Source organism: Lactuca virosa, chromosome 4, assembly GCF_052849685.1.
Source record: "Lactuca virosa cultivar CGN04683 chromosome 4, Lactuca_virosa_CGN04683_v6, whole genome shotgun sequence".
Lineage (NCBI taxonomy): Eukaryota > Viridiplantae > Streptophyta > Magnoliopsida > Asterales > Asteraceae > Lactuca > Lactuca virosa.
Genome location: NC_136429.1, coordinates 167,986,889 through 168,012,731, shown reverse-complemented (window position 1 = coordinate 168,012,731; position 25,843 = coordinate 167,986,889). Strand labels below are relative to the sequence as shown.

General features: G+C 35.4%; 3 protein-coding genes across 3 annotated transcripts; 2 read left to right on the top strand and 1 right to left on the bottom strand.

Moving 5' to 3' along the window:
- Window positions 1-15,298: 15,298 nt before the first annotated feature.
- LOC145107708 (nucleotide pyrophosphatase/phosphodiesterase-like) lies at window positions 15,299-18,519 on the top strand. Its single transcript, XM_079044654.1, has 12 exons — window positions 15,299-15,603; window positions 15,685-15,782; window positions 15,863-15,932; window positions 16,007-16,129; window positions 16,230-16,322; window positions 16,415-16,544; window positions 16,637-16,718; window positions 16,869-17,001; window positions 17,068-17,273; window positions 17,370-17,495; window positions 17,564-17,873; window positions 17,961-18,519. Exons 1-12 carry the CDS (start codon window positions 15,334-15,336, stop codon window positions 18,264-18,266), a joined length of 1,947 nt encoding a protein of 648 aa, XP_078900780.1. The 5' UTR covers window positions 15,299-15,333; the 3' UTR covers window positions 18,267-18,519.
- A 1,010-nt stretch (window positions 18,520-19,529) lies between these two features.
- On the top strand, window positions 19,530-22,694 carry LOC145107707 (putative inactive purple acid phosphatase 27). Its single transcript, XM_079044653.1, has 12 exons — window positions 19,530-19,992; window positions 20,070-20,161; window positions 20,244-20,313; window positions 20,400-20,522; window positions 20,626-20,718; window positions 20,804-20,933; window positions 21,020-21,101; window positions 21,179-21,314; window positions 21,388-21,593; window positions 21,700-21,825; window positions 21,901-22,210; window positions 22,288-22,694. The coding sequence occupies exons 1-12, from the start codon at window positions 19,777-19,779 to the stop codon at window positions 22,588-22,590; spliced, it is 1,887 nt and encodes a 628-aa protein (XP_078900779.1). The 5' UTR covers window positions 19,530-19,776; the 3' UTR covers window positions 22,591-22,694.
- Window positions 22,695-23,279: 585 nt separating this feature from the next.
- Window positions 23,280-25,508, bottom strand: LOC145107706 (snurportin-1 protein). The gene is made up of 7 exons (XM_079044652.1): window positions 25,057-25,508; window positions 24,598-24,784; window positions 24,251-24,501; window positions 24,061-24,175; window positions 23,860-23,952; window positions 23,633-23,776; window positions 23,280-23,547 (listed from the first exon to the last, which is right to left on the bottom strand). Exons 1-7 carry the CDS (start codon window positions 25,419-25,421, stop codon window positions 23,437-23,439), a joined length of 1,266 nt encoding a protein of 421 aa, XP_078900778.1. The 5' UTR covers window positions 25,422-25,508; the 3' UTR covers window positions 23,280-23,436.
- Window positions 25,509-25,843: the final 335 nt, after the last annotated feature.

Here is a 25,843-nt window from a genome sequence, read left to right as displayed (position 1 = left end):
ATACACTTGTGTGTACGGCCACACACAAGAGTGTGCGGCCACATACCCACCCCAACCGCACACTCTCCCATATATATACTACACTTGTCATTTTTGAACACTTTTCCACTTCTTCAAAGCTAGAACTCGAAATCCTCTCAAGTACCATCCAAATCTTCATCTTGATCTTCATAAAAGGTAGTAATCCTTCCTTTTATTTGTTGATATACGACCCTAACTAGCCTTTTCCCTTGGTTTGATCCGTGAAAACATCCATTTTAGTCAAGAACACCAAGAACACGCACTAGTTTTGGACCTTAAACACCCTTTCAAGCCTCTATAACGTGTATACACTTATCATAACTTGTTGTATGGTAAGAACACTTGATGATATGCTAGAAAAACATGATTTTATCATGTTCATAAAGGGTGTGTGGCCGCACACATCATGGTGGCCGCACACACCCTTTTTAGGTCCAAAAATGGCAATAAACTTCTTATAAGGCTAAAGCATGAAGTAAGAAACCTTCCTAGATGAGTCCTAAAGCCTTAAAATACGTTTTGGCACATTCCATAGGGAGTGTGCGGCCGCACACACACCTTGGCCGCACACCCTGGCCGCACACACACAAATAGTGTGTATTTTGACCATACACTCCCTTGTATAGCCATATACCCCTTATATACAATCATATATGGTTGTAACACTTCAAAATAAGTGTTTGATAGTCCCTAAGGTGGTTAAAAGTCACTAATTAGTTGTTATAAGCACTAATTATATTCATATATGTATCATTATATGTAAAATAGGATCCGCGTGTGTGCTCAAGTCTTCACTTGCCACTTAGCATCCTATACAATCCGTTCATCCAAACCACTCACTACAGGTGAGTTCATACCCCTTAATTAAACTTTTAAATGTTTTTAAATGCTTTTATGGAGGGGAATACAAGTTGAACTATTATAGTTATTATATCATTCACATGTGATTAATAACTACCAAACAAGCGGATTCTTACTTTTCAAACTGTGTTACCAAACTGTTTTACTTCAAACTGTTTTACAAACTCTTTTCATACCAAATGCTTTTATCAAACTCCTTTACAGGTCAATTACTGTTACTTAAACTCTTTTAAATTTATATTCTGTGTATCTATGTAGATATAGTTATATAAGTAGGATTGAAAGGACCTAGGACTGATAGCCTACCTTACTTCATGTTCCTTGTTTGGTTGTGGACTTAGGGTATCAAGGTTATTTGTCCGAAGGTCGTTTGAATCCTAGTTATAATCATGTATATGTGTATAGATATAAAAGGTTACTTCTTTCATTCAGTTCAATGCCTTTGGGTAGCAAAGGTATACAAACATGTTCATATACACAAGCAACATTACTAGTAAACTATAATAGGTATAGTTTATGAGGATACTATTACTAGAACAATGAAACATACAATGAGTCAGTTCATTCATGAGTAATACATAGTAATGAGAAACAAACATAATACATAGTGATGAGAAACAAACATAATACATAGTGATGAGAAACAAACATAATACATAGTGATGAGAAACAAACATAATACACAGTGATGAGAAACAAAACATACATGCTAGACAGAGAAAGAACACACAATACAGCTAGCACATACATATACATATACATTACTTACAGTTATGTGAGCCACTTAACGGGGGCATGGCATTACCTGTCATGACCCGTTTTGTATACAGAATCTCCTTAAGTGGAGAGCGTATGAGTTTGTGTATAGATCTATACTGGATTGACTATCCTACACCTTGCTGCTCCCTACAGTGGGACTTGCAAGTCTACGGGTGCCAAACGTCATTTCTTACGACGTCTTACATCGTTGTTTTTCTATAGAGTCGGTAGCAGGATACAGGCCGATCACATGGTACTTTAATTAACAATTGGTTTAAAGTAATTAGTACAACAGTAGTTACTTAATACAACCCTACCGTACTATTTCATTTTCCCTTTACATTTACTTTGTGATATTCACACAATAAACAATAATGTAAGAACTATATTTTTGGTTAATGATAGTCAGATTTGGGAAAATACACACTCTTACAAGAGACACACACCCACAGATACTAGATGCCTTGGTAGAAGGCTACTTTTAGTAGGAAACATAGGGTTTTCTAGGAGAGTTCAAACAATTACAAACTTTTACAAACTTATAAACATCTTACGAACATCTTACAAATGCTTTCATACAAATACAGACACTAATATACTTATGAACTCACCAGCTTTAAAGCTGATAAACTCTTTCAAAATAACTTGTATTCTCAGGTCACCAGTAGACAGGTACCGGTGCCAGGTTTTGAAAAGATGGAGCTCGTTCAAGACTCATCTTTTATTTTGATGTATATTTTTGGTGTCTATATAATTTGACAGAACACGCTTGTATGAAATTATATTATTAATGCAATGGATGATGTTGTTGTTTGTTTCCTCTGTCGTTCCGGTTTTGGGGTGTGACAGCTTCAACCCTCTCATTCCAATCACACACCTTCCCAACTCATTCTCTTGAGTTCCTCTCAACTTTTTCCTAATTTCCTTTAGTTTTTAAGCTTCTAGCGAAGCTTTGGAGTTCATGAATGCCCGACGTTAGTATCCATCAGGCCGGAGTTCTCCTAGTGTAATTTCTGGATTTTTTTCAGGAAAATCTCTGTGTTTTTATTGCTTTCCGTGTAACTTATATTTATATTCATAGTCATTGTTATGAATTTATAAATAAGATTTATCAATGATGTCAAGTCGTTATACTGATTGATCTACTTATGAGAATGATGTCTAGGATGGATTTAGTGAGGTGTTTAAAGTAGGATTTCCAAACAGTATACTCTATATACCAAACCGAACCTACCTCCGATATGATCCTACCCGGTTGTTCCTTATTTGGTAGATATTTATGTAGACATTAGGATTAGTGATGAATCTAGACTATCATTAGTCGCTAGGAATGTAAGAGTAAGACTTAGTGATATACGTACCTAGGTCACATCAACAAAAAAGCTAAGTGCCAAGGCGAAGTTCTGCCCAAATTTTGAGGCATCCATTCTTAACAAGTGAGTGCATAGTTACTTTCATATTACACATAGATATGAAGTATTTAGATAATTAAATGTTATATTTGCTTATGTGAAAAAATGTTTTGTATTAGTTGAAATAATACAATATGATTTTTATATGATTTACTATATATTTTTATACTTATAATATATTGAGCAGTGATGGGTAATGAGGGATGAATAGAATAATGAGGGAGATGGATGATGAGAGATGATATAAAAATAAAAGGCCTTGACTTACTAGTACTACCATACTAAGTGATGTAGTCATCTATCAAAGTATATATGACGACCATCGGACGATTGATGACGGTCTCGTGGAACGGAGACAGGCTCATAACCTATAAGCGATGAACTACATGTTCATTTGATGTACTCTGTTCCTACTGACATGTATTACAGAGAAATCCATGTAACAGTACAGTCAGCATTGATGATTTTGATGAACCTTAGGATAAATCCTTAGGAATTAATATCAAAGAAAAACATACTAACATGTATTGCGGAGAAATCCATGTAACAGTACTATCAGCAACAATGACTATGATGATCCTTAGGGTAGATCCTTAAGAATAAAGATAGAAGAAAATGAGGATGGCTAATCAGGTTAACTGTTTGAAAATTAAACATATTAATTATATTATTGTGGGTTGAAAACCCTATGTACTCACCAGGTTTTCCAACCTGGCTAACTCAGTTTCTTTGTATCACAGGTATCGATATGAAGGTATTTGATGTTTGGATCTGATGAGAGATTAAAGGAAATGTATGTCATTAGACATTGTAAGGCCAATAATGTTTACGTTAATGCTTATGTTTCTTGTATCAGTTATGTCATCCCAAGTTTTAATAATCAATAAAATACATTTTCTTTGGAAATACTTTTACGAGACAAATTCTGTTATATAAAGAATACTTTGTTTTTAAAATAAGCATAAATAAAAAGGTCTTTCTGACCATGAAAATTAGGGATGACACATCAGTGCATAGTTACTTTCAGCTTACACATAGATATAAAGTAACTGGATGATTAAATACTATGTGTGCCTATCATTCGTATTACTTGATATCTGTGTTAAATGAATTATATGATTTTTAATTAATTTATTCATGTATGTATTTTCATACATATCTATATAAAATATACCGGGTAGTGATGGGTGATGAAAATGATGAGATTATGATGAGAGGACTTGACTTTTGATGAATCAATTGTCTAGCAGAGTATAGATGACGACCGCGGACTATTCTAGACAATCCAATGGAAACACTAGCAGGCTCACAAGATGTAGGTGGTAATGAACTATTTGTTCTATTGATGTACTCTATCCCCCCATGGTTGTCTTATTGACATATATTTCTAATGGAATCCCCCAATCAGTATTGTTTACGCATTGTTGATGATGATCCTTGGGATAAGTCCCTTGAGATCAATATTTTTGGATCGGTATGTGAGAATAACGAGAATGGGTAATCGGGCGAATTAGTTGATGTGAATTATATAATTAAAGAACTTAATTATTGTGGGTTCAAAATCCTATGTGCTCACCAGGCCCCTAAACCTGACCCGCTCAGTTTCTTTGTATCACAGATAGCGGTACGTAGGCACAAGGTTGATGAGTGATTTGAAGAGCTATTAGGCCATAGTATAATAAACCATTGTAAGGCCTATTAAGACATGTTTATGCTTATGTATCTGTATTGATGATGACATCCCAAGGTTTTTATATAATGAAAAAAAAATTTTCGGAAATATATGATGTTTTGGGAACAAATTATGCATCAAGTTTATACTCTAAAATAAATGAGCATAAATAAAAAGTTTTAAACTAGCCGTAAAAATGGAGATGTCACAACATAATAGATAGAATCATACATTTGCTTTCTTAGTAGGTCTCTTCTTTTGACGAGCCAGTTGATTGGACTAGAGAACCCAAAAAAGAGTTCCTCTTCTGTAATCACACCTAAGAAGCAAAACTCTAGCAAATCTGAACAATCCTCGGACACCAACAACAAGCAGATCTAAGAAACACAAAATTGTGTTTCACCACGTCGTGGCAATCCAATGACCACGTCGTGGGAACTAAGCTTCTACGTTTCAAGGGTTTTGAGAGTGTTTCGGATTTTTGGTGATTGAAAGGTATTTTTCTTTGATATAAAAACCGGATTTGGAGCCCTCCTTTTATAGGGTTGTGATTTGAAACCCTAAAGATAATTACCAAATATAATAATAATTATCTATGGAATTTAAATTATTCTGAAATATTCCATATTCCATTATTTTCTAATTGATTAATTAAACTATTAATTAATTAACAAAAGAAGTCCCCCATTTAAATATTTTTTCAGTTCTGCTTTATTTTGTTCTTGTTTGTAACCCAAAAGGTCACTATTATTTATAGTAATATTATCGGTTTGTTATGCATATGGACACTAATCTCCATAAGTATGGTGGTTGATTGTGGGATTCATAGTTTCAAAGACGAAGAGAGAGTTTTCGATGGTGGTGGAGGTGATTAACCTATGATGAACTTCTGATTAAATATATGGGGAAGAACTAAAATCCATTCATCGTTGGTGGTGATACTTTATGGTACGACGACTAGATCATGGAGTGGGGGATAAATCATTTTCATTCGCAATTTTCTAGATGTTAGATTATAAGTATTTACTTGATTATTTTATTTTCTTTTAATTTACATTATAACTACATTAATAGATAATAATAATAATAATAATAATAATAATAATAATAAAAGGTATAATAAGGGTAATATGAAAATATTATATCTAACAGGTACCAAAGACGCAATAAAAACACATAACGGTGAGTGTCCAAGTTTTAAAATAAAGTTATGCACCAAATACGCATATTACCCTAAACCATAAGGACCATTTGTGTAATTTACTCTAATAATAATAATAATAATAATGATGATGATGATGATGATGATGATGATAAGACAAAGTTACATAAATGGTCTGTGGTTTAGCAAATGTCACAACTTCAGTCATTGCTAATTTTTATATGTGTGGTCTCCATGGTTTTTAAACTTGCACGAATGGTCCTTGTGGTTTCTAAAACATGTTGAAATGGTACATGAGCTATATAAAATGACCTTTTCCCTTTCTAATATCATTTTTTTAAACCAACTTTAATTATTAAAATTAAAAAATAAATAAGCCTCTACCCACCCCTCCCCCCCCCCCCCCCGGTCTCTCACATTTTTACTTCAAAATAAAGATAGAGAAAGAGAAAAAAAACATGAGAAATAGATAGGGATGTACCCATTCACCAACAATCGACCCTGTTGTTGTTAGAGATCACAAAGAGAAACAAAAATATTGTGAGAATTAGAGAACGAGACATGGAGATTAAGGATCAGAGATTACAAGTCGTCGCCAGCAAAGGGGAGGCGACACGATGGTGGTCCAGTGGTTGTTTACAGTGACGATGGTGCCTTCCCCTAATGATAAAACTCGATATCGTACACTGGTGGCCAGCGCTGGTTTTTTAGCCTCACCATCGGCAACCTTCAAAAGAAGCTTAATTGATCTACGCTTCTTTACCCTCATTCTCACCTCATCTTCATAAAAAAATCCCCAATCTCCACGATCAATCGGTGCTTCTTCCTTTGATTTTTATAGGTGTGAAAATAGAGGGCTTTGTAGGGTTGGCGGTGAAAGTGTATGTGGTATATGGTGGTTGTGAAGATGGAAGTCGGGTAAACGGCGTCTGATGACAAACCCTTTGGAAGATGATGATGATGTGAGTGGAGGATGGCTATGATGGATGATTGGTTTGTGATGGTATACACTCTACTGATGCAACAGATGAATTGGATTGGAGATGGTGGTGGTCTCGGTGGTGTGAAAGTGACAACATGCCTGGAAAGGATGAATGAGGCTGCCTCTTGAGATGGTCAAAGAGGGTAACGTTGGGTCTCGTTCCCCATCTGCACATGTTTTATATTTTGAGATCAAAACGAATAGGATAGAAAGCATAAAGAAAGGAGTGGGGTGGGGTACCAAATAAGGGTGGGATGTTTTTTATTATTTTTTTCTTTTTCTGTAAATTATATTTAAACAAAACTAAAGGTAAAAGAAAAAAATAGTAATAAAAATATTTTACATGGATCAAGACCAACCATGTAAGTTTTAGAAATCATAAGGACTATGTTCGTAAAAAAAAAACTTTAAACTGAACTGTAAGCTCTGCTAAATCACAGAAACCATAATAATAATAATAATAATAATAATAATAATAATAATAATAATAACCTAAAGACAAAATTGCAAAAATGATCTCTGTGGTATGCAAATTTTTGGGGTTTTAGTCCAAACCTCGAGTTTTTTGGATTCATGGTCCTTTTGGAGTGGTTTGTATGTGAAAATAGCCCCTCCAAAAATTGAAATGACTATAATACCCTTGGGGTATTTATTTTTCATTTTTCTTTCATTTTTTTTAAATTTAATATTTATTTATTCATTTTAACAATTAAAAAAATAACAGAGGACCCACCTCTCTCTCTCTCTCTCACACACACACTCACGATACATGGTATGTAAGTCCCAAATCTAATTGTGTACCAATCAGATCCAATTGATGGTGCGGAATCCCAATAAATTGGATGATGCTAGATCAAAATAAGAAGAAGGAGAAGAATAATAATATGAATCTATGATGTATTCAAGATTGGAATGATGAACAATACACAAGATTCACACACACTTGCACCTTCTCTCTCTTTCTCTCTCTCTCTTCTCTCTCTTGGCTGTAAACTCATCTACCACTCCTCACCCCTAACACCTATATATATATATATATATATATATATATATATATATATATATATATACTTGGGGAACATGGGCCGTAAATGGGTTCACGGTCGTGAACCAGTTCACGGTCGTAAACACTTTTCGGTCCTAGCCGGAAAATTACAATTGCCTAGAAAAGAAAAGAATAAACCATAATTTAGACCCAACAATCTCCCCCTTGGTTTATAGCTTTCTTTTCTAATTGACCCAACAAACTCCCTCTAAAAAGGTAGCTGGATTTTCTTGTTAATCTTCATTGGGAGCTTGGCTTCAGCATTAATCTTCAAATTCTTCACAACTTCAAGATGAACTTGATGAATCTTCAATGAATGACTTCATCTTGAGCAGTTGGGCTTTTCTTCAAAATTTGACTTTAAACGAACGTTAGGTCAGGAGGCTTGATGTACTGATTCTTGAAAGATAGCTCTTTCAGCTTGAGAATCTTCAGAGAGAATGATAGCGATAACGAATCTTCTGGATCACTTCAGCAGGTACAAGATAGCAGCAAATTGATTGAGGAGGCTTCAATGCAATCTGTCACATAATCTTCAAGTCAGTTTCACCTTGCTTCTGGGGTTGAAAGATTGAAAGTTGAAAGAATAGTCTTCATTTCTTGCTCCTTCGAATGAGAATTCTTCGATGATCACGGATGAAGCCTTGGCTCAGAAAATCTCGATACAGTCTCCATGAGTCTCATCTACACCTGAATTCACTTTTTAAGACAAAACAAAACTAAAACAAAACTTAGCACACAATATTTTTGGATTTTTTATATTTTCTGAAAAAAATAAAACAAAAACAAAAATATTTTTTGGATTTTTGATTTTTTCTGAACAAGAAATAAAACAGAAATAACACTATTTTTGATTTTTGAATTTTCTGATTTTTGTTTGATTTTTGATTTTTTTTAATTCTCCCCCTAAATTTGTGCATAGAGGAAAACTATGAACAAATTTAACAAAAATAGAAATAGTTAGGATCAAAGTTGTCAGACAGTCTTAACTTTGTTTATCAGTACCTTCACCTTCATGAATAGATCTGGTCAATTGCCGGTATTGTGGTCCACTTAAACACGAAAGATATCGACAAACTTTTCTAAATAAACCATTTAGCTGACGACGACCACGGGTATTGTTGTCCACTTAAATTAAGCAGCGAGATCTACAGACAACCTCTAAATGGTTCAATTTTAGTTGCACTAGAATGTGTTCCCCACTTCCCGATATAACCTGGTTATCAAGAACTCCTTACTTTAGGTGAGTAAACAGTTATTAAGGAGGAAGTCAGATTTAGAAATAGGTGCATATGTTGTGTCCCAGGTCGGATCTCTTTCAATCACGCAGAGGGGACAACATATGACTAACAGAGATAAAGGGATTGAGAGGTAGAATGTTGCATATGTTGTGTCCCAGTTTGGATCTTCTGATCACGCAGAGGGGACAGCATATGGCTAACAGATAGAAAGAATTTCATAGATAAGGAGGTGCGTAGAATTAGAGTTGCATAAGTTGCAATCCAGGTCGGATCTCTACCAATCACGCAGAGGAAGCAACATATGACTGACAGATAGAAAGCAAGAAAATAATTTCCTACAGACCTACTTTATCAGAACCCCCCAGTCGCCCTATCAGAACCAGAATTAAGGACATAAGTCCGTACATCAAGGAAAAGTTAAGCCACAGTTCTAGATGCGTATTAATTTAGTGTATCCTGTGGGTTCCCGTGTTTATCTCACTGCTCAATCTACCCGAGCGTCGTATGGTCAGTCCAAAAAATCCTATCTAAATCCACATTGTCAAATCCTTCGTGTCTACCAGCACATTGAACACAGAGTCTAGACAATTCAGATTCAGTCCCTTACACATGTTTAGATTGCCCGTTATCACTTTCTTGATATCACTTCCCAAAAACGCCTACTAAAGAAAGACATATAAGGAAATTAAAGAAAATTGTCTTTGAAATGAATCAATGTAAGAGAAACTCAGGAGTATCGAGAAGAAAAATCAAATTGTAAGTCATCGATTGAATTTGCATCCAGAAGGTCTGAGAACAGCACGCATATTTCTATCTCAGAACAGATCCGAAAATTCTTCACGTCGTTAAGCATAAACCCCATGTGTGATCATTTCCTTTCTTCCCTTCCCGCAAAGGACACATACTCTCAAACAATGTTCTGAGTGTTGTACAGTTGAGAGATGCCTCCAATCATGTGCATGGAACAGCCACTATCAACAAACTGAAGTCTGAAGATATGCCTCCATAGCTGCTCCGACACAGAGTGGGATCATGTGGTCTTTGGAACCCAATCCATTTTGAAACTGGGTTGACCTTTGTCATCTTTGCATGATACTCTCTCCCATGACATATCCTGTTTATCACAAACAGAAGATGAAGAAATATTAGAATCATTAGGTGATTTGGGAGAGTGAACCTTCGGAACCCATCTATAGTCAGGTTTAACCCATTTCTTGTTCGATCTGATGGGTGCCTTGTCACTTGCTTTTGAACTTGAGGTCTGCTGTCGAGATGACTTTGACCTAGCCGGTTTTGGTTTCGTTGGAGCATTTCTTGAAGTTGGCTTCTTGGTCGGCATTCCCTTCTTGTTGTTGGGAGTTGATTTCTTGGCCTTGGGAGTTGAACTCTTTCCCTTCGTGGCATTCCAGTCGCCATTGTCTGAACGTGACCTTGAGGGGTTTCTTTTGGAAAATCTCCCTCTTGGCGCGTTCTACCACCCTTGTGCATAGTAGGGAACGTATTTGCGATTTGGACAGTTTCGGGCAATGTGTTCAGGTGTTCCACAGTGAAAACATGTCTTTTTCTTCACTGAGAAGTTGTTTCTTCCTGCCCCTGGTGGCGTGCTCTTGCCTCTTTTCTAGTTATTCCCACAAGCACACTTGCAGCAAGTTGTCGATTTCGCTTGTTTTGGTGGCTTGTATTTTCCAACAGCAGGTTTAGAAGTAACTGAGTTAGAAGCAGCAGATTCAGAGTTCAAGGAGTCATTGGTTTGACAGTCAATAGAATTTGCAGCACTAGAATTAGTTCTGTTCTCCTTGTCCTCATCCTCTACTACTTTACTTGCACATGAAGTAGAAGCATCAGAAACATTCACCTTAATAACCTCAGTAGGCCCAGATGGTTCAGTCTTAACTGAATCTAGTACAGTCTTAACTAAAGTTGGTTCAGGGAGTGGGCCAAACTGAGCAGGTGTCTCTTCCTCGTTGGTCTCAAGGGGTGGGTTATAATTGTCATTAAAGGGAGGTGGAACACTGTGGTACCCAAGACCCTTATTTTGATTATCTTTAAATTTTAATTGTTTTTCAATCATGGATGCAACTACCTCACTTGACACATCATATTTTCTGAAATTAAAATCTGCATTTTCAAATTTGTTTTTCAATGTGTCAAGCTCGGCAGTCACAGCATCAAAATCTTTCTTAAGATATCTATAATGGACACACTTGTCACTGTACTCTGCCTGTAATTTCCTAAAGTCCATAGTCTTGGCCTCTGGTTGTTCTTTCAATGGTTTTTGGCCTTTCCTAAGTTGGTACCCCTCATATTTAAGTTCCTCATTTTCTCTTTTTAATAAATCGATTTGTTCACGAAGAAACTTAATAGTAGTTTCACAAGATGGAGTACATGAAACGTCATTGACCAGGAGGGATGCGGAACTCATTTTTATCAAAAGTGTCCTTTGACTGAAAACTCAAAAGTCAACCTTAAAAGTCAAATTTAAAAAGTCAAACTTAAAAGTCAAACCGAAAAGCTAAATTTGAAATTTTGCAAGTTAAACGAGAAAGTCAAAGTTTAAAGTCAAAGGTCAAACTTGAAAAGTCAAAGTCAAAATTTGAGGTCAAAGGTCAAAAATTAAAGTCAAAAATTAAAAACTAAAATTTTTGGGTTGAAAATGAAATTTAAAAATAAAAGAAATTGATTTTTGGGCTAAATATGTCAAAATTGTGAAATTGTGTTCGAAATCGAGTCCTTTTGAATTAAATTTGGAAGGATTGTAACGTGTGTTAAGCTAGATCAACTGGAAGGCGTGTTGGTTGAGTTGGCAGGAGACCCGCGTTCGATCCTCCTCCACCCCAAAAAAAAATTTAATAAGGGCAGCTGCGAATGTGAGGATGACACGTGTGAGGACTCCTGCTGACCGGGAACGAGGCTGGGCCGAGAGCAAGGCTGACCGGGAACGTGCGAGACCGTGAACGAGACGCTCCACCGCAAACTCGCCTGATCGAGCACGTCTGAGGCTGGCCGCACACCGATGACCGTGAACTCCGAGGGCCGCAAACTGTTTCCGGCCGTAAACAAACTTTGGGCCGTGAACCCTTCAAAGTCCGAGAACCTTTCAAGGGCCGTAAACCCTTCAACAGTTACGAAAAAAACGACGTTTTTCACCCTTTTTGCTCCAAAACTCGAAAAAAACTCGTTTTTATCAAAAATGCAAAGAACAAACCCCTCCTATTTTGCCAAGATCTATCCAAAAACGCAGAAATCCTTCAAAAATAAGATCAAATACGCTCCAGATCTGCAAAATTTAATTGATACAATCCAAACTCTGATACCACTTGTAAGTCCCAAATCTGCTTGTGTATCAATCAGATCCAATTGATGGTGCGGAATCCCAATCAATTGGATGATGCTGGATCAAAATAAGAAGAAGGAGAAGAAGAATAATATGAATCTATGATGTATTCAAGCTTGGAATGATGAACAATACACAAGATTCACACACACTTGCACCTTCTCTCTCTTTCTCTCTCTCTCTCTCTTCTCTCTCTTGGCCGTAAACTCATCTACCACTCCTCACCCCTAACACCTATATATATACTTGGGGAACATGGGCCGTAAATGGGTTCACGGCCGTGAACCAGTGCAGGGCCGTAAACACTTTTCGGTCCTAGACGGAAAATTACAATTGCCTAGAAAAGCAAAGTATAAACCATAATCTAGACCCCACATGGTAATAGACTCATGCACATCTATTCTCAATCTCTCCAGATTTTTTTTGGTTTTAATTCTAAACACACACGGTGCTAAGAACAAGTGCTCAAGAACACACAGTGCTCAAGAACAAACACAATGCTCAAAAATCGATTTGTATGTGTATGTTTTCGTTTTCGAAATCGATATGTGTGTGTATGAATCTGAAATCCACCATCGTCTCTTTCCTCCTCTCTGTCTACTCCTATTACTTAACATCCGCCTACCGCCTCAGGTGGATTACGTTCTCAGAGATAACCCTAGAAGGGAGGTTGCATTAGGGTTTTTGCAAAGGATGTCGTCGGAGAAGGAGGGAGAGGAAGTCATCGTGGGTGTTCTGTGGTGTTATGTGGTGGTTCAATGATGACGATGCTGCTCACGGAGGTTCCATATGCTCCCGCTACCCCAACACAAACAACATCGATCCTCCTCTACCGCTACCATCTCCATTGTGGTCTTCAGCCTCCTCTACTGCTGCCATCTCCACTGTCTAAAAAGCCCCTTCGGCACCCCCCAAGCATCTTCCATCGATAGAGATTTAGATTAAGTTAATGCTGGAAGTGATCGATCTGAAAGTTGGGTCTACTTTAGCGGGTTTTGTAAGTTGAATCAAATTGATTCAGCCAGCTGGAGGATAAGCTACTGGAGGATAACTGTAAACCTATGGTGATTACTTACACAATTTTGATCGAGGCCACCATTTTTGACGGTGGGATTACTGAAGCAATGAAGCTTCTTGATGAAATGTTGTCTAGACGTCTTCAACCCGATATGAATGTGATTTAGGGATTTTTGAAGTGATTTGAATAGAAAAGGCGGTAGCAGTAGGTAACCCCGAATGTCTTGGTGGCCGGAAAAACAGCTCCAACTCCGGTGGGGAGTTCTTGGTCGTAAATAAAGAAGGAGGGGGGGTGGAGTTTGTAGAGAGAGAGAGGTGGGCCCTCTTATTTTTTTAATAATTAAAATGAATAAATAATTATTAAATTAGAAAAAAAATGAATTTAAAAATGGAAAATAAATACCCCAAGGGTATTACAGTCATTTCACTATTCATAGGGACTAAAAACGCAACGAAACTAGCTCAAAAGGACCACCAATCCAAAACAGTCGTGGTTTGGACTAAAACCCCAAAAAAATGCATACCACAGGAACCATTTTTACAGTTTTGTCTAAACTAAATCTAATAAAAACAAGACAAAATACAAGAAAAAGACAAATAGTAAGATCAAAATATAGTTTATTAGTTTACAAAACATCTAAAAACAAAAATAAATAAATATTAAAGAATGTATATGACAACATCCAATTTTTTAAACGTTTTCTTTGAGAATATTATCGTTCTTTTATGAACTTGAAATTACTAGACATGTTAATAGGAAAAATGATTATTCAATTTAAAAAATTAATACATTCTTATAAAATATAATCACACTAATAAATAAATTTGCCACATAAATTTGTCATATGTCATACTTTTATTTATTTTAACACATGTCATTTTATAGTTATTTTAAACTAAAAAATTTATATATGTCATTTTATGGTTTTTTTTCATTTTATTAAATTTCATATAGTATTTAGATGTAATAAATGTAATAATAAATATATATAAATTTAATTAATAAAACTTCCCTTCAATTTTAAAAATTCATAGTTAACGCCTAACTATTTTTTTATTTTTTTATTTAAATTATTTGTTTAAACTTAAAATAGAAATAAGTATTTCAATTTCAATAATTTAATACTTTTTTTTATTTTTTTTTATATGTTCAAACTCCTAAATGTTTTAAATGTTTAAACCTTTATATTTAATTCTTTTTAATAAACTATATCATATTCAAATTAGTTAAACATATATTTTATATTAATAAATTAAAATTTAAAAATATCTACTCTAATAAATAAGAATGATTTTGCCACATGTCATTCTCACATTCAATTGGCCACATGTCATTTTGTTATAATTTTAAGATATAATTATTTTCCATTTGTCATTTACTTCATTTTTCATTTCCAATATATCATTAATTTAGTTTTCATCCATTAAACCTACCATAATAACTATTAGTTTCAAATTTTAAATTTGAAATTTCAATTTCAAATGAATTTACAATTTAAACCTTTATATTTAACATATCTACCCTAATAAATAAGAATGATTTAACATATTGTTATAAATAATCCGTTTAGTATACGAGCCTGACAACTAAACACATAATTTTTATTTATTTATTTTCCGCATGTTTTTTTCTCATAATTTTCACTTATTTTAGATTTCAAATTCAAATAAGCTTCTCACGTAATCGTTTCTATGTAATATTTTGTTTAATCAATCCGTATAATATACGGGTCTTACAACTAGTTAAAATAATAAACCAACTATCGGTCTCACACACAACTCCTATAATCGGGTTCATTTCAGATTCACTGCTATAAATACATAAGAATGTCTTCACTTCCCAAGCGTGACAACTGTATGATTGAAATGCAAACAATGATTCATCTATCGATAGTGTTCTTGTTGTTTTCAAATGCTCTTGTTTATAGAGTTTGTCATGCATCCTCTTACTCCCGTCTCATAAGCAGTGGTGTTGACCATCATCTTCATTCTCCCATTAATGAGCAACCACTCGCCAAAATCGCCATTCACAAAACTGTTATCGCTCTCAATGAATCAGCTTCCATTCGTTCTAGCCCTTTGCTACTGGGAGTCGAGGTAATTAAAAACTCGTTTTTTTTCCCATTAGTTAGATTAACTATTCAAATTCTATGACTTAAATTTCTAAATATTACATAGGAGGATGATGATCATATTGATTGGCTTAACATAGACCTCGAGTACCCTGAACCATCTATAGACGATTGGGTTGGAATTTTTTCTCCGGCGAAGTTGAAGTAATCTTATATCTTTAATTTCTATAATACCTAATCTTCTCCATGAATGCTTTACTTGAAAAACTGAATGAATATGACAGTGCTTCCGATTGCTCATCTGAAGCCGGTGAGTGGCCGGAGAATCCAACCTTATGCACAGCTCCAATTAAGGTAAAACACCATTAATTAGTTTGAATAATGAAGGAACTTTGTGCTAATAACACATCTTTTGTAAATTGTAACAGTACAAATTCGCATATCAGTCATCTGCTGATTACGTTAAAACAGGAAAAGCTAAAGTCACCTTCCGGATCATAAATCAACGTTCAAATTTCGCATTTGCGTTTTTTACAGGCGGATTAGAAACTGTATGTGAATTAGTCGCTGTTTCCAGTTTCCACTCGTGATTTCATTATTAAATTCTGCAATCTATATGATTAATCAGTAATTGGGTTTCCTGAATTACAGCCGAAATTGGTTGCTGTTTCTAATCCTATGTCATTTCCAAACCCTAAGGCCCCTCTATACCCTCGTCTTGCCCATGGAAAAGCTTGGGATGAGGTAAAACTTTTTATATACTTAATGCATGTTTTTTTAAATTATATTATATTGTTTATATAATTTGGTATATTGGGTGGTTTCTATTTCTACAGATGACTGTAACATGGACCAGTGGATATAACATTGATGAAGCAACCCCACTTGTTGAATGGGGATTGAAGGGACAAACCAAAAAGCTTTCTCCTGCAGGAACATTGACTTTTACACGTGGCAGCATGTGTGGTATAATATAATAATAATAGTTTACATTAAATAATGGTAAAAATTAAAATTACACAAAAGTTGAACAATTTTTTACCTGCCATGTAATGTAGGTCCACCTGCACGTACAGTTGGATGGCGTGATCCTGGTTTTATCCACACTAGTTTCTTAAAGGACCTGTGGCCAAACACGATGTATGTATGTGTTTCATTTTTCTCATAACAATTCAAAGAATAAAGAAACAATGGGAAAAAGATATTTCTTTATTTTTCTAAAATCGTCTTAATAAATGACTAAATGAGTCCAGATAACAGATTTTACAAATCACAATATTATTTTTCCAGGTATGAATACAGAATGGGTCATATGCTTTTAAATGGATCAATCATCTATAGTAAAATATACACATTCAAATCATCTCCATATCCCGGACAAGATTCGCTTCAACGTGTTATCATATTTGGAGACATGGGAAAGGTATCTAAGAATTTGTTGAATTTATAAAATATAACAATAACTAATTTTTAAGATTCATATTTGTAGGCAGAACGTGACGGGTCAAATGAGTATGAAAATTATCAACCAGGATCCTTAATTACTACAGATCAATTAATCAGTGACCTTGACAACTATGATATAGTGTTCCATATAGGAGGTTTACCATATGCAAGTGGATATCTCTCACAATGGGATCAATTCACAGAACAAGTCGAACCCATTTCATCAGTAAAGCCATATATGATTGCAAGGTTCGTATTTCTAAATATTAATAAAATTTATATGATATCTATATCTATTTTTCTATAATTAAATTATGTATTAACTACTTACTTTTTATCTCACAGTGGTAACCATGAACGTGATTTTCCTAATTCTGGATCTTTTTACGATACTCTTGATTCGGGCGGGGAGTGTGGTGTGCTTGCTCAGACCATGTATTATGTTCCTGCAGATAACAGAGCTAAATTTTGGTAAAAATATTTATTTAAATCTATAATATTAAAAAAGAAATCTTGTTTATATTGTAAGTTGTTTATAGGTATGCAACGGATTATGGTATGTTTCACTTTTGTATAGCGGATTCAGAGCATGATTGGAGGGAGGGTTCAGAACAATATGCATGGATAGAGAAATGTTTTGCGTCAGTCGACAGACAAAAACAACCATGGTTAATCTTTGCTACTCATCGTGTTCTAGGTTATTCTTCTAACAGTTGGTTAGCCGATGAGGGTGCATTTGAAGAGCCCATGGGACGTGCGAATTTGCAAAAGTTATGGCAAAAATACAAAGTGGACATCGCGTTGTATGGGCATGTCAATAATTATGAAAGGACATGTCCTATATACCAGGTACTTACTTACTAACCGATTCTCATACTATGTTAGATATATAGAGACATATAATGTCATGCTGACTTGTTGACTTTTTTTGTATAGAACAAGTGTGTGAACTCGGACATATCACGGTACTCTGGTACGGTGAATGGGACGATTCATGTTGTTGTTGGTGGAGGAGGGAGCCGTTTGTCGAATTTTACAGAGATAAATACATTTTGGAGTTTGTATAAAGATCAGGATTGGGGATTTGTGAAACTTACTGCATTTAACCACTCATCACTTTTATTCGAGTACAAGAAGAGTAGTGATGGTTTGGTTTATGATAGCTTCACAATCTCAAGGGACTACAAAGATGTTTTGGCATGTGTACATGATGGTTGTGAACCTACCACTTTGGCAACTTAAAATGTGGTACATCAAAAATTTTGGCAGATAAAACCAATAAAAAATACTTTTCCAAAAAATCATGCTGCTAAAAATTTGTCTTATTAGTGGTAAGGCTTCTATTGTACAAGTAATGTATGTATGTGTCCATTATTTTTGTTTAATGTCCTTGTTATAGTTATCGTCCTATTTTAGTTGGCTGGGAATTGTTTTGTATAAGCATTATGCAAATTTATTTTTATTAGTATTTGAGGTAAACATACTTGAGAGTTGAGATAGATTTGCCCAATTTATTTTCATCTCGAAGATCTATTTATTTTTTTGGATAAAACCCAATTTTTTTGCCCAATAATTTTTTTTGATCTTACTCATATTTTTTTGGATAAAACATACCTGAGAGTTGAGATAAAACCCAATTTATTTTTTTGGATAAAACCCAATTTATTTTCATCTCGAAGATCTATTTCTAGATTTTGTTTAATAAAGTCTTAGAGGAAATTGACAATTATGATTCTTGTTTCAAACAATTATGAAGAATTACTGGCGACTTCGGTTTAGATTAGCTAAACCTTTAGTTTGTTTCAAGTTGGGACATTTTGGGAAGAACACACATGCATGGAAACCCAAATACATCCCAAGAATCATTATTCATTAAGAGAGCAAATATTGGGTCATTTATTAAAAGATGCAACGGTTAATAGTAACAAAACAACATATCATGCGAATGATATATATTGAGATATCAATTCTCCATACAAAATATGTATTTCCTATTCTCAACCCTAGCGTGTGAAATGTGATGCCTTGGAAAAGTCATTTGTGCAACTTCCCCGTGTATTGTCACCATATGAAGAACACAAACAAAGACACTTTTCTCAAGTCCACTTTCCCCTCGCTAGAAACTTGTGCACATTGATATGGGTTTCACAGCCAAGGAAGTTGATATGATTATGGACTGCCATACAATAAAAAAATGTAACAGGATTAAAAAAAAAAAAAAAAAAAAAAGAGTTTTATGCATTATTATTTGTGAAGCCTAACATAGGATGTGAAAGTACTTTATTTGAAAAAATATCAAAATTTTAGTGATTTCCTTGAGAAAATAAATTGGGTTTTATCCAAAAAATAAATAATTCTTAGATTTGCCCAATAATAATTATTATATGACCTAATTTCCAAAAATATAACTGTAAAAGTCTACGAACGCAGAACAAGATGCTGTATTTATTTTCGCAACTAATTTCGACTGATTCCGTTAAGACTGAAGAGTCCAAGTGTCGACTCTGTATCCGCATTCGATGGCCGGTAATCAGAGTCAAAAGATTCGCCATCATCTAGCATGTGGATAAAACTCAAAGCAAAACAGTTGACTTAATCTTCGAAGAAATCTCCGGATTATTATTTATTCATAACTACAACTATTTATCAACCTTTTAAGTTCATAACAAAATCAGAAAAGAATATCTGCTGGAATCTTCCCAAATCCCACTACCAGAAATCCAAAACCCATTATAGAAACAACAACCTTTTCATGCCTCCCGTTTGTGAAATTGCCACAATGAACATCTTTTACAGAATCGCCGTCTTTTCACTATCAATCTTTGTTGTTTTAGCATCAGCCCATTTTGTGAAAGGTAATATTGAAATCACGGAACAACCCTTGTCCAAAATAGCAATTCACAGTGCTGTGCTTGCTCTCCGTGATGACGCCTCCATTAAAGCTTATCCTACTGTTCTTGGCTCAAAGGTAAAAATTTATTTTTCTTGAAAGAAAAATAGTTTCTTCTAGTGACTAATGTTGATAAATTTTTCACTTTAATGAAGGGTGAAGATGTTGATTGGGTGACAATCGAGCTTCAACACCCCAATCCATCGAATGATGACTGGATTGGAGTATTTTCTCCTGCTAAATTTAAGTAAGATTTGATTCAAATCTTCAATATCATAATCAAATGTAGAAATCCGTACTAAATAATATATTTTTTGAATAAAATACAGTGGATCAACTTGTTACTTTGAAAATGATTCTAAGCTACAGGCTCCATACATATGTTCTGCACCAATAAAGGTGAATTTTGCTTCAAATTTATGATATTTATTCCAAATAATTAGGTATCATCTGTGAATTGTGATCTGACTTATATTCTTTCACAGTACACATTTGCAAATTACTCGAATTGGGAATATGCAAAAACAGGAAAAAGTACATTAAAACTCCGGTTAATCAATCAACGAGCTGATTTCTCATTTGCCTTGTTTTCCGGTGGATTATCAAATGTAAAAATCCAAAATCTACAATGCATTTTGTTATTTAGTTAATTTTCTTGTGGCCCACCTTTCCTATGTTTATTATTTAGTTGTCTTTATATTTTCATTGCAGCCAAAATTGGTTGCTCATTCGAACTTTATATCATTTGTAAACCCAAAAGCACCTGTTTATCCACGTCTTGCTCTAGGAAAATCTTGGAATGAAGTAAGTCTTGAAAATGTGTTTTTATATTATATTTTTTTTTGAAGATTTAACTTGATATTTGGAGTCTTTGTTGGTGTTCATTTAGATGACTGTGACATGGACAAGTGGCTACAACATAAACGAAGCAACTCCTTTTGTGGAATGGGGAGTCAAAGGTCAAGGCCGAATTCGCACTCCCGCGGGAACACTAACATTCCATCAAAATAGCATGTGCGGTATGTTCATCTACTGATAATCTTGGACAGGACACAGAACAGTGTGAGTCAGCTCAGGGTTTACTGGAAAAATAACTTTCATGCAGGCTCACCAGCAAGAACAGTCGGGTGGCGGGACCCAGGTTTCATACATACAAGTTTCTTGGAAAATCTATGGCCAAATACCAAGTATCTATCTCCTCATTTTTTTAAATTTTTTAATTTAATTAACTGAATTAACTATATGTTATAATTATAAATCCTAGGTATACTTACAAAATGGGGCATATATTACCCGATGGGACACACATATGGAGCAAAAAGATTTACACATTCACGTCACCTCCTTTTCCGGGACAGGAATCCTTACAACGTGTTATTGTATTCGGTGATATGGGAAAGGTAGTAAAACTAAAAACTCCAAAAATTACGATTTTACATAATCAAGGGTTTTGAATCAAATCATGGTTTTTAGGCTGAACGTGATGGATCAAATGAGTATAGTAATTATCAACCTGGTTCACTCAACACCACTGATCAGCTCATTAACGACATTGATAACATAGACGTTGTGTTCCACATTGGAGATATCGTGTATTCAAATGGCTACATTTCACAATGGGATCAATTCACTTCACAAATTGAACCCATTTCATCGGTTGTTCCATATATGATTGCAAGGTTTGTGATTTTATGATTTTGTTCATGTTACCAATCGATTGAAAATTTAACAAAAAAGAAAATTCAAAGTTCTTTTTGAATTTTCAATCGTCTTTTTTTTTATTAGTGGGAATCATGAACGTGATTGGCCTGGAAGCGGCTCGTTTTACGATGGGAAAGATTCCGGTGGTGAATGTGGTGTTCCGGCGGAGACTTCGTTCTTTGTCCCTGCAGAAAACCGAGCTAAATTCTGGTAAAAATCGGTGCTTTTCACGAAACCGTTCAAAAAATTAGGGATTTTTTCCGTTAATCTGGCTTCTGTTTGTAGGTATTCGACGGATTATGGGATGTTTCGTTTCTGTATAGCGGATTCGGAGCATGATTGGAGGGAAGGAACAGAACAATACAAGTTCATCGAGAGATGTCTGGCGTCAGTCGACCGGAAAAAACAACCGTGGCTCATATTTGCTGCCCACCGTGTTCTTGGTTACTCGTCGGACAAATATTACGCAGCTGATGGGTCGTTTGAGGAGCCCATGGGAAGAGAGAGCTTGCAGAAGCTATGGCAGAAATACAAAGTCGACATCGCGTTTTATGGCCATGTCCATAACTACGAAAGATCTTGCCCTATTTATCAGGTACAAAAATAAAATCCCCTTTTTGGATTTAGGGTTTCAATTCGCTTTCTAATACTGTGAATCTGGTGATGGTGTAGAATGTGTGTGTGAACCCTGAGAAGACGCACTATTCCGGCACGGTGAACGGAACTATTCACGTGGTGGTCGGTGGAGCCGGAGCTCATTTGTCGGAATTTGGAGAGATTAATACGACTTGGAGTGTTTTTAAGGATTATGATTTTGGGTTTGTGAAGATGACTGCGTTTAATCAATCGTCGTTGTTGTTTGAGTACAAGAAGAGTAAGGATGGGAAGGTTTATGATTCGTTCACGATTTCGAGAGATTACAGAGATGTGTTGGCGTGTGTACATGATGGGTGTGAGGCTACCACCTTGGCATAGTAAATAGTTTAGCATCGAGTTTGGATTGTGAATCAACATTTTCGTTTATTTGTGTTTTGTGCCTTTTTGACCATAGACAAATGATGAGAAAATGTTGTGTTGAATTTTTTACATGATACCCTTGTTTAGCTTTAATTGTTGAGAATCTTGAATGCCCGTTAAACAGAAAACAAGGACGTTATTAATCATGTAGGCAACGATCATGCATTCATTTCTCATAAGCATTGTTGGAAACATGGTGTATGTGATAGATAATAATAAGGATGAAAAAGTAGTCAAAATTCAATCCCATGACACCTTTACATAGTGTAAATAATATCCTATAGGTAGTCGCAATGTTTCATGAAAAGTTGCAACTTTTTATAACGGGTTCCAATTTTTTTTTTCCCGCAAAAAATCATTGATAGAAAACTCAACGGATCATAACATTTTTGGTCCAAATACCTCCATTTAGTCTCATCATATGTTTCCCTCTAATTTTCCATTAAAATAATTACCCATTCATTCAGTATGTCAAACTAATGTCCACACTTGGTAATTGGTAACTTAGTTTTACCATATTGTCCGTACTTCCAAAACTTGTTTTCTAACTTTCTACTGAAACGGAAAACTTCTCTTTTTTTTTTTGAAAAAATTTCCAAGAAAACTGAGAACAATTTTCCACAACCAAACGGAACTAAACTTTCAGATCACACAAAATAAAAACGATTTTTTTTTTCAAAATCAAGTAATTATTTAATCATGGCTTTTTACACATGTGGCTCGGCCTCATATCTCAGCTTAGTTCTATTAATAACCACAATGAAGGAGAGAACTTAACTCTTCCATCAATCATTAACAAATCCATCAACCAACCATTTCCTCGTCATTGCCCCTGTGTTCACTTGATGTACCCATGGATGCGAACAGATCCTCTATTCGTAAAGGAGAATGCCGAACCATATATTGGAATACAATCTGAGAAATTTAAAAATAAAAAAATATTATTAATAATCATATTTTATATTTTGAGGTAAAAAACCTTCAAATCTGTAGTATTTACCTTAGAATAACTATCAGCAAAAGCGCGTGCACGATGGACCTTTCCTATATACTGCAAATCGGCCTTTTCCACCTTCCCATTCATAAATGTCAATCCACCCTCACTAACTGCAAACCTTACAAGGTTTCCAAAATTCAGTCCTGTCTAAAAAAACACAAAATCCAAATAAATAAATAAAAACTCTATAACTGAAATATTTTTAAACAATAATTACACTTTACACAAACCTCTTGTATAAAACCCGCATTTAAGCAACCAAGTAAAACAGGAGGATCATCAGATGTAACCAGTTCCCCATTTTCTTGTATCTCCAAAACCACCTTCTCATTTATAAACATTAAAAAAAAATCAATGAAGGGTAAATTATGAAAAATAGAAACATATTGAAATAAAGCATGTTGTTATAATGGGTAAGAAATTGTAACTACCTGCTGTTGATTTGGAATCTGCCCTTTGTTATCTGTATCAATGACATATTCACTACAAGTCTCATCCTTCCAGACAAGTGCTAATGGTGTATTTCCTGTTTGATAGTGTGCATGTCTATATATAATAAACAGAAAAACCCCATCAAAAATATTAATGAGAAATCTTTAATGGATTAACAAAGAAGCTTACTTGTTATAAAACAGTAGCCCATCTTTCGCATAAGGGACTTGCCCTGTATAAGCTGTTTGGAGGCCTTCATGATCACAATTATAAACAGGAATGAGGCTAAATCTATATCTATGGTAAGTAGATGGATCCTCACAAGCTCCTGACTCAACAAGCTTGCTGTTCATCCAAAAAAATCTGAATTCAGCTGTGCATTCATAAAATGAGATTCCTGCCCAGCATACCATGTCGATTACATAGTAGGTTTGATCCAACTGTGATCATAGAATATACAAAAGATCATCATCAAAACACTCAGCTAAAATCAGAAACTGTAACTCCATTCTCCATATGTAAGTGAAGATTAATACCTCGTGAAATATGCAGTCAAGTATGCAATATGATTGGGCAGATCGAGAACCTTCTCTGGTTCGAGCACCATTAGGTAGAGAAGAAGGAAATCGGTGCAGGAGGGAGCCATTGCGTAATCTGCTGATAGTTGTTCCATTTGATGAAACAACAAAGCATCGTTTTCCAGAAGGTCTTGCAAATACATACCTGTAGGGTTTCTTTCATTATGAGTTCACTTCTACTGAAGCATCTCGAACAATTGATGCGTTCCGAACGTATCGACCTTTAAACTGATTTTACGAATCTCGTTAAGCCCTAATTGGGCCAAATTATGTGTATCGTCTAGAATTAATAAGTTCACGACTGCTTATTGAAACTATGCAGGGTTAAAATAGAACAAATTAGGCCTAGAATAGTTTCTGTTTCGTATAATTTACTAATTCTTCACAGACATGATTGAAATAATGAGAAACAAATACCAATCGTGATCGAGACGATCAGGGACATCAATCATCCACTCCGGAAGCATAAGCTGACTGGCGAACCACCGCCGAGCTTCGGGGCCTTTGAGCTTAGCCGCTTGAAGGATGTCGATATCGGTGATATCTCCGGCATCAGTCTCGGGTTCTTCAACTATAGGCTCGGGTACAAGTTCGACCGGTTCCAAATGTTGAGGTTCGGACTTGTGGTTTGGGAGGGAGAGGATAGAGGAAGCGAGACGGCGGGCTTGCAGCTGAGCTTCATTCCGGTTCTGAGCCTGCCTTTGCAAAGACAATTCACGGCGTTTCTGTTGGTCGGAGATCGCTGCACGTTTGAATGGACGCCGGATATCATGAGGCGCCATTGACACTGGTTCACCCAACAAAAAGATTCAGCGGCCTTTCAAACCTAGCGATTTTATTTTTAACCGACGAGTGACGAGTGACGAAGCCGGTACAATACCCATTTGGGTTAAGAGGGGCGTTTGGTGATTTGAATATCTGATTGTGCTTTGACAAAATTACATAAATGGTCCCTGTAGTTTTTCTGATTCGCCAGTTTAGTTTTTAATGTTTTTTATGGTTACAATTTGTTGGAGTGTTAGTCCTTAAATCATACTATAAAATTAAATCATATAAAATGCAGGGTTGAGCATGGCCAGGTTTGGTTGGTTTTAGGGTAAAACCGAACCCAAAACCGAATTGTCGGTTTTATAAAAACTAGAACCCAACCCAAAACCGATGGGTTCGGTTTCTCGGTTTTCCGGATCAGTTTTGGGTTTAAACC

Excerpts from the sequence above, each read along its gene's own strand:
- LOC145107708 (XM_079044654.1), top strand. The coding sequence starts at position 15,334 with ATGTCTTCACTTCCCAAGCGTGACAACTGTATGATTGAAATGCAAACA. Across the intron at positions 17,496-17,563 it reads GATAACAGAGCTAAATTTTG|GTATGCAACGGATTATGGTA; the intron begins GTAAAAATATTT and ends AGTTGTTTATAG. Across the intron at positions 17,874-17,960 it reads GGACATGTCCTATATACCAG|AACAAGTGTGTGAACTCGGA; the intron begins GTACTTACTTAC and ends TTTTTTGTATAG.
- LOC145107707 (XM_079044653.1), top strand. The coding sequence starts at position 19,777 with ATGCCTCCCGTTTGTGAAATTGCCACAATGAACATCTTTTACAGAATC. Across the intron at positions 20,314-20,399 it reads TATGTTCTGCACCAATAAAG|TACACATTTGCAAATTACTC; the intron begins GTGAATTTTGCT and ends ATTCTTTCACAG. Across the intron at positions 21,102-21,178 it reads AATCTATGGCCAAATACCAA|GTATACTTACAAAATGGGGC; the intron begins GTATCTATCTCC and ends TATAAATCCTAG.
- LOC145107706 (XM_079044652.1), bottom strand. The coding sequence starts at position 25,421 with ATGGCGCCTCATGATATCCGGCGTCCATTCAAACGTGCAGCGATCTCC. Across the intron at positions 23,953-24,060 it reads AGATTCCAAATCAACAGCAG|GTGGTTTTGGAGATACAAGA; the intron begins GTAGTTACAATT and ends ATAAATGAGAAG. Across the intron at positions 23,548-23,632 it reads TTGCTGATAGTTATTCTAAG|ATTGTATTCCAATATATGGT; the intron begins GTAAATACTACA and ends TAAATTTCTCAG.